At 43.6% G+C, this 9,123-nt stretch overlaps 1 protein-coding gene across 4 annotated transcripts in view; it reads right to left on the bottom strand.

Annotated features, from left to right (window-relative positions):
- FNDC3B (fibronectin type III domain containing 3B) overlaps positions 1–9,123 on the bottom strand; it is a 388,473-nt gene that overhangs the window by 253,716 nt on the left and 125,634 nt on the right. For all 4 annotated transcript variants that reach the window (XM_069083590.1, XM_069083591.1, XM_069083593.1 and 1 more), the window contains one exon: positions 5,158–5,233. In XM_069083590.1, the coding sequence (XP_068939691.1) occupies positions 5,158–5,233 (76 nt within the window). The remainder of the gene's footprint in view (positions 1–5,157; positions 5,234–9,123) is intronic.

Genomic DNA, 9,123 nt, shown 5'->3' with positions numbered 1-9,123 from the left:
GAGGTGGCAAAGGTGGTTTTCTCGTGGCTTCTGGCTCCCAACTCCATCCCTACCACACGTGCTCCTGGTTGTAGCTTCAGTGAGAGGATTTAAACCACTGAACACAAAATCAATTCCCAAGGAAGTCACAAGAATGAAGCCATCTCCACAGAGACGTCGAAATAGGTGACCAACGTCAGCATCAATTACACATCTCCAAATCCCAGAGTCTGGTCATCCCTGTAATGATGACCCAGGACTTCCATATCTCTAGTTTTCCCAAAGCAGGAGTCACACTATAGTTAGTGGGTATTGTATATATGCATGTATGTGTGGTGGCACGTAATTTCTGTGTATGTGCATATGTGTGTGGATAATTTGTGCATACATATAAGTGCTGCATTGTGTTACATGTTTGTATAATATGTTACACACGTGTATACTGCATGCTTCATATGTGCGCCTGTATAGCTTAAACACGCACATAATGCACATGTCTATGTGTGCGTATAGATGTGTACTGTACATGTGTATATGTTACACACTGCATTATAATGCATATCATGTACATAGTGAGTATGTGTCCATGTGCATAATACATGAATGTACATGTATACGTGGGCATACATATGGCACAATTTACGTGTGTGGTACATGGACACACACATGTGCATGCAATATAGAAACATATAATTTGTATATGTGCATACACTGTAGGTGTGTGTACATGTATGTAATATGTATATGTGACAAGGTACTGTGAGTATGTACACAGACATATATATATATACACACACATATATGCATGCACTTTACAATTTAATTCAATCTGACAAGCCTTTATTAGGCCCCTTGTATGGGCTAGGAATCATGCTCAGGGCCTGCTACATATAGAACACGAAGCTAGGCCCGAGGGGGACAAGGGCTTGAGAACAGTCAAGCTCACACAGCTAAGAATTGCTCAGAATCTACTCCACATAAATACAAAGTGATTCTGGGGTTAGAAAGGGGAGAGATCAGGGCAGGCTTCCTAGAGGAGGTGACACGACATCTAAGCTGTGCTCTCAAGGGAGCTCGCGAGTCCATGAAGCTACAGTAACCAAAACTGATTCCTGCCCTTAGGGAGGGGGAGAATGCGCTACAACATGTACAGAGATAAGCAGGCACGCCAGTCCCACATGAGCCATCTTGGGAAGACGAGAACCCCAGCATCTGGAGAGATCCAGGAGGAGCCAGAGATGACAGGAAGCGGTGATGAGGAGGGGAGAGCATTCCGGGCATCAGATTGTGCGAAGGGATGAGGCAGGGCACAGAATCCGGAGGGGGAAACAGCTCGACCAACAGAGTGTGTGTTATCAAGTATATGCAATAAGGCTGGAAGTAGACAGCCAAGGGCACTGCAGGCCAGGCTGAGGAGGTGGAACTTCATCCCACAAGTAAGAGGGAGCCATGGGCAGTGACAGTCACACCTGCGCATTGGGATCTGGAGGAATAAAGAAGAAGGAAGGGCATCCAAGCAGTGGGAACAGCATCAAGATTGCACCGATAGGAAGATAGGAAAGAGTCTGTTCTCAGACAAAGATGCACCAGCTCAGACCTGAGCTTGAAGTGCCCAGAAGGCTTCCCAGTTGAGTCTGTAGGCATTTTCTAGCCACTCAGACAAGCCCTGAAGATGCCAAGCTCTCACCGGGATGCTGCATGTAACAGCCTATCTCAGAAGGAGAAGAACCATCGTGACCTTTCTGCAGCCCTCTGCAATGCTATGATTCATGTTTCATGGAAAATATTGAGAAATATTCCACTAGAAATCCAACTGCTTCCCCAGCAGAGTGTAAGCTTCCTGTTTTTCCTTTCTTCATTATCACCCATGACGTTTCAAGGAAAACAGGAGCCGTGGTCTTTCAGGAGGGCCATTTCTCTCAGACACCCAGGCCCCATGCCCTTCAGGTGCTGTCACAGAGGACAGAATGGTGATGAACTGCCACCAAGCAATTCTGAACCCCTGAGAAGCAAAGGATGACCTTATCTACATAGAGACCAAGTTTCTGAATTTTCCACTACTGCATTACTGGTTACTTCTGGCTGCCTTGTACTAACTCCCCAAGTGAAAACATTCTAATAATGAAAAAACTCAAAGCTGAAGAAAATCCAAATTTTTTCAACATAAAAAGCTACAATTAGATGTCCTAGTGGACAGAGTACTGGGTCTGTAGTCAGGAAGACCCGAGTTTAAGTCTTGCCTAGTTGTGTGACCCTGGGCAAGTCACTTAACCTTTGTCTGCATCAGTTGACTCATCTATAAAATGGAAATAATAGCACCTCCCTCCCAGGGAAGTTATGGGAATAAGATGATAACTGTCAAAGTCTTTGCAAACCTAAAAGCATATGAATACAAGCTGTTATGAATAAATTGTTTTATCTCAAGATCACAGGATCACAAATCTGGATCTGGAAAGAACCTTAGAGGCCTCTCATTTTACAAAGGGAGAAGCCAAGGGCCTGGGAAGTTGAATGACTTTGCCCAAGGTCACGTAGAAACTAGGTGTCAGAGTGAGGATCTGAAGTCCACAGCCATCCCTTCAGTCAAGGCTGATTTCACTTATGATGCCTGTTTTCAAGCCATGCCCAAGAACACACAGATACACACAAACACACACAGCAACATGGCAAGAGCAGTGCGAAGTCCAAGGTCCTGAGGCCAAATCTCAATCCTGCCACTTACGACCTGTTGTGACCCTGGGCTAACCACTGACCTCTAGGACAGAGGAGCTGAACCAGCCAACCTCCAGGTTCCCTTCCATCTATAACTGCTGAGATGCTGCACATTCAAAGGCTTCCATGCATGAGCCCAGGCCCTGGAGCCTCGTAGGTGCTTAACAAATGCTAGCTGCTTGATTGTAAAGGATAACTCCCATTCATCCCCCAAGGTTAACATCACAAGGTTATAGATCTCATGGTGGGCACCTCCCTAGTCAGAGTGTCTCGGGATGCTTCAAAGGCCATCTGGTCCAACCTCTCATTTCACAGATGAGGAAGCCTGAGGCACCAAGGGGTTAAGTCATTTGCCTACGAGGTTGGTGGTTTGGTACTGGCCTTTTATGAGAGCCTCTATTACACACATCAAGTTTTGGGAGTGAAGATTAGATTCTGCTAACTATCTTCTGAAGGGGGAGGAATCCTGGCGGCTCCATTTTCAACCACTCTCTGTGTTGGAGAAGCCAAGATAAAAGCTAAATATTTTAGATCAGAAGAGACTCAACTGCTTATTTTTGAAATTGAAAAAGAGTCAAGCATTCATTTTAATCAGCAGCTGTCAATACTGGGGTTGGTTTCTTTTCTTTTTTGGGGGGAGGAGAGTTTAGGTTCCTGTTTTTTTAAGCCAGGCTTTCTTTCTCTCCTAACTCACACCACCAAACAAGGCAATGGCATTTGTAGAGTCCAAAAGCTATAGTACCGCATGATGATTGGTGGCGATTTGCATAGCTAATGCTATTATGCATATTAACTAGCTCTCAGTAGCAACCAGGAGTTTCTTCATATTACTTATTAATAAAGGACAGGTTTTTCTTTTGAAGAGAAATCTGCTCTTCATTAATATGTGTGAGGCATACATGGTCAATTATAGGAACACTCGAAACCATCAGGGAAATACACTCTGGCAAAAACAACCTGACTTAGCTACAGGCTCTCTCCCTCCTAGGTGGCTTAGTAGACAACAGCATTACACACAGCATCAGGGAATCCTGAGTTCAAATCCTGCCTCAGACGCTTACTAGACAAGCCACTTAATCTCAGCCTCAGTTTCTTCCTCTGTAAAATGGGGATAATAATAGAAGCCCAGTTATTGTGAGTCCAAAATGAAATAATATTTATAAAATGCTTAAAGCATCATATGTTATTACTAGATCAAAGTGTCACCCTGTATGGTATCAAAATTCCTCAAAAGTCCACCAGAATGAAAGCATAATGGATTGCATTTAAAAAAAATTTTTTTTTTAAGCAATGGGGGTTAAGTAACTTGCTCAAGGTTACACGGCCAGTTATTATTTCTGGGTGTGGTGCTAAGTATCTGAGCCCGGATTTGATCCCCAGGTCATCCTGACACTGGAGCCGGTGCTCTTACTTGCTGAGCCACATGGCCGCCCCCATGGATTGCATTTTTAAAATAAGTCATCTCAGATACTACAGATTGATTCAGTCTTTAGAGGAAAAAAAACAGACAACTAAAATCTACCATTTTTTCCCCTTTCATCCCCTCAGTTTTTCATGTCCCTTGTATTTACTTTTTTAATCCGAAACAAGGAAGCAGCAGGCAATGCAATGTTTTCAGATGGTACAAGTGTGGGGGAAAAATAATCAATCATTCCTATTGAGCTGATTTTGAGAAACTGAAGGACAATTCCCCAAGTTTACTTCTTTATTTATGTAACACTGAGATCATATTGAGGTGTTAAAATATACAGCCGGAAGGTCTGGTTTCAATCCAATCAATAACCTCACATCGATCCGGCCCAGGGGCCAAATTTATCATTTACAATAATCCGGATCACTGCCAAAGACTCCAATGCCCCCCACTTCTCCTGGCACAGTAGCCTTTAGAAACAAACTCCACGACCAGATTAATCTAATTAGTTTTCCTCTGTAGCAACCAACGTGATGTGAGAAGCTCTGGTTCATCTCCTAGAACAGGACAATGCTGAAGAAGAGAAATTAAGACCACAGATCCTCCCAGAAAGGTATGAATACCCCCAAGCTTGAGAATACCAATGAAGAAAATTTGTTTTTCATCATCATGATGCCCCTCAGGAAACTGACCTGTGTGCTGATACGTCATCACCTATTAAACCACCAAGTTTCTGAGTAATACCCGCACCACCGTCTTCCCCAGACTTTGTAAAATTCCCTGATCCATAAGGCAGCTCCACACACTGCCCAGTCTCAATCATCCTCCAAACAATCCTAAAGATCCCGAAAGCTCCAAGTCACCCAATTCAAACAGAGCCTCCCACCTCAAGGCTGCAGACTGTGGTTCCATCGAGGCATCGAGGACCTTGGCAGTAGGAAACCAAGAAAATCCAAGATACACATTTTGGTTTCTGAAAAAGCAAAGGAAGACCCAAGGAAAACCTCACTTCCTTAAAGCAATAAACAGGAGGAGAAGACGCAAAATGTCCTTACCTTGAATGCACTGAAGACTTCCATCCTCAGCCCTGATTGTAAAACTTTCTCCTGGATTAACTTGAACTAGAATGACCTGTCAAAATAAAACATTAATTTCAATTTCATACTAGAAACATCTGGTATTTTTTTATTTCAACCATTTTATTACCTTGATTTATACACCAGACAGAGGTATTAAAAAAAAAAAAAAAACAACCCAGGATCTTAAATAATCACAAAGCCTGGGACACAACCAGAGTTTCAGAACTAGGGCAAGGCTGAACCAAAAAGGATCCCAATAATGGATGGTGCTGCATGGGAACTGGGCTAAATGTAGTCTCCAATACCACCCTAAAGGTATGCAACGAAATGTGCAAAGACTGAGGTCTCTTCTTTGGAAAAACCAGAGATTCAGTGCACTAAATGTCCAAAACACAGAATCTATATTATGCTGATGTCCGTCCCATCCATCCATCCATCCATCCATCCATCCATCCATCCATCCATCCATCCATCCATCTACTTATTGGTCTTTTTGGTGGGGGGAAGGCAGGGCAATTAGAGTTAAGTGACTTGCCCAAGGTCACACAGCTAGTAAGTATTAATTGTTAAGTATTAAGCTGCCCCCTGAAACTCATTTAGAAGAAATATTTAGCACGAATCAGGAGCCTAATAAAGATGGCTATTGTTCCCAGAACAATGCATGTTGGGAGTCTAGTTTACATTCTTGAGCAGCTGAATGGGGCAGTGGATACAGCGCTGGATTCAAATACCGAATTATTCAAATCTCAGTTTCCTCATCCATAAAATGTGTGTGTGTCTGTGTGTGTGTGTGAGAGAGAGAGAGACAGACAGACAGACAGACAGAGACAGAGAGAGAGATAATACTATCTCCCCCCCCCCCCAGGTTGTTGTGAAGACCCAAGGAGATGACTGTAAGTTGATTAGCACACAGTAGGTGATATACAAATGGTTATTCGCTTCCTTCCCTGTAAAAGACAGAGCCCTGGGTTGGAATCCAATTCGTGACAGAGATTATCTGTGGGAGACTAGGCAAGTCCCCCAAACCTCAGTTTCCTCATCTGTAAAATAAGGAAAAACAAACACCCCCCTCACAAGACTGCTGAGAAGCATTAAACACACAGACACAAGTCCCAGGTAACATCAGGTCTTATTGTTACAGCAAGGCAACACCCAAGAGTTAATGCAGAGTTGTCAACTGAAAGAGGTCCCTGTTACAGGTTATCCTCCTTGGAGTCTTGTGAAGTCGGTGCTAATTCTTTTCTCCATTTTACTGACAGGAAAACTTGGGCTGAGCTAGGTTAGGGTCACCCAGCTAGGGATGGATTCAAATTCAGGTCTTCCTGGAAGCTACCCATATCCTCTCCCTTATGGTGAAAACCCCTCCCCCTCTCCCTTCATCTACTATGTGCTGCTGTAACCTGTTAGATTGTAAACTCCTTGAGGGCAGGAACCCTCCTGCTTGTTTGTATTAGGGGTGCCAGGGGGTAACACAGTGCCTGAATTAAGCTAATACTTAATAAAGGTTCTATCTACCTACAGAGATCCTCTCTCACCATCCATCCATCCATTATCTAGCTAGCTCTCCAACGATCATCTCTTTTACCTAGACCAATCTATCCATCATTTAACTATCAACATAATCTACAGATATAAATGCATTTGTGCATATGTGTATATACGTATATCTTTGTCTAGATGCATATATATATCAATATGTCAACCTCCCCACGAAAGCCCATACTAAATCTTCAAATTCTCAGACCCATTTTCTAAACATTTGTGTTAACCGCATGACTTACATATTTCCACAGCTTAATTTTACTCAGCTGAACGGCGGAACTTTGGGAAAGCAGGCCACACCAATCCCACATACGTGAAATATATTTAATTTCCCCCTTGCCAAGTCCGAACCCAACAAGAAAAAGAAAGCAGGCTAATTTATATTTGAAAGTAAATTAAAAGTGATCATTCAAGCTATAAAGCCATAGTTTCAGGAATAATCATGTTTGAGTTGGCATCCAATTAAAGCAATTACCACGTGATTCTGTACATTACACTAATAAGGCAGAAGCCTACAGCCTCATATAAAGTTTGAAAATACAAGTTCCATGTAATTAAAAATTATAAATGCTAACAGTTATTTCCAACTTATAGTGGGGCCTTCAAGAAATATTGATGAGAGCTAATTTCACTCAGAATTCCACTTCTATAATAAATGGTTCCAAGGAAGACAAAGAGAAAAATCATTCTTCCATCTTTAACTCTTCACAAACATTAGGGAAATCCCTGTCTTTTCTTTGTCTGAATCATTCACAACATCATTTGATTAGATATCAATCCAATGGCATTGGATTGATAATAAAACAAAAATGAAGAATCTTCTTCTCCTCTCAGGGCTAGGGAAGGGAGAAGCAGGGACTGGGTCCTGTAGGGGAAGCCCAAAGCTTCCCTTTGGGTCTGACTCTTACAAGCTCTCATAGCAATCTAAGTTACTCTTTCTAGACTATACAAAGAAAGCAGCCACAAAATCGTGGGGTTAGGTTTTCGGCCTCGTGAATGACGGATGGTGAGAAGAACAGGGTGAAGTCTGGAGTCAGAGGCCTCAGTTTCTAACACACCTTAGTATTGTGTGACCCTGGGCAAGTCCCTCCTTGTGCCTTCATCTCCAAACTGAGAGAGGCTGGAGTAAACCAATCAATCAAGCAGTCAGCAAACATTTATTGAGTGCCTACTATGTGCTCCAGGCACTGTGCTAAGAAGCGAAAGACAGACCCTGCCCTCAAGGAGCTTACATTGTAATGACGGCCCTCCCAGCTCCAAATCTACAATCTGCCTAGCTGTCAGGGGCCACTGAGTTCAAATTCTGGCTCATCTCCCATCCAGTGCTAGGTTTATGACACCAAAGTCCTATGATGTACAAGACCTCCCTCCATTGAGTCACTCCCCACCCTGGCCCTCAGTTTCCCTCTTTTGTAAAATAAAGGAAGATGGTGGAGACCACCGACAAGATTACAAGTCTTGCAGCTCTACACGTGTGCTCTGCAGAATGACCAAGATGCATTAAGCAGGCAGCATAATCCATTCTTCACAAACCCCTCTGGGCCTTGCCATCCACTGCATTCTGGTGGGCCTTGGGCCTCAAGCTCACCAGCCCCCACTGAAGCATTTTTTCCCCAGCAGACCATCAGCAGCTGTGCCCTTAGCAATTGCTCACAACAGGCTCCACATTCCAGGTCCCATTCAGCAAGGCACGGAGCTCTCCAGCATCACCAAGATGGACCTACCTCACTTCTCTAAGGTGGGGAAGGTCTGGGGGAGAAAAGCTTTCAGCCTAGCATCTCACAACCATGTTTGCCTGGGAGCTGAGAGTTCCTGGAGCATTCACGCTGTTGAGTTGCCCTGGCAACCAGACTGTAATCTATCAAGGAACCTGGCAAGCCCTTGCATCCTAATATTCAATCTTTCTTAACCAATAACAGCAAAATGCCTCATTATCCCAGAACGAGTGGTCCTGTGGCTCTGGCACCAACACAATGCACAAGGAAGGTAGTCTAGCATCAAGGGGAGCATGGCTGCTGTCTTTTAAATTCTTGAAGATTAAAAAACAAAAAATAAAATAAAATAAAAACCACCACACATCGGTCAGATGACCCACACTTCCCTAAAAGCAGGCACGAACAAGCCAGCAATGCGACCTGGAACACAAAGCCTGGGAGGTCGACAAGGAAGAGGCTGGAGGCCCCAGGAGCAGCTAACCTTCCACCATCTACAAGACTTTTCTTTGGTGAAAAGCAGACAATTATAGATTCTTTTCTATAGCAAACATGGAACAAATACAGCATTTCTGTCCAGACCCCATCACAAGTAGCCATTCCTACAGTCCTCTTTTTTCAAACTGTCAACAGTGAACTGCAGGAGGGAGGGAGGGAGGGAGGGAGGGAGGGAGGAAGGGAGGAAGGA

The sequence above is a fragment of the Petaurus breviceps genome, unplaced genomic scaffold (genome assembly GCF_028583685.1).
Source record: "Petaurus breviceps papuanus isolate PSGF00001 unplaced genomic scaffold, PetGlider_PUasm1.0 173, whole genome shotgun sequence".
Classification (NCBI taxonomy): Eukaryota; Metazoa; Chordata; class Mammalia; order Diprotodontia; family Petauridae; genus Petaurus; species Petaurus breviceps.
This window is presented reverse-complemented; position numbering and strand designations above follow the sequence as displayed.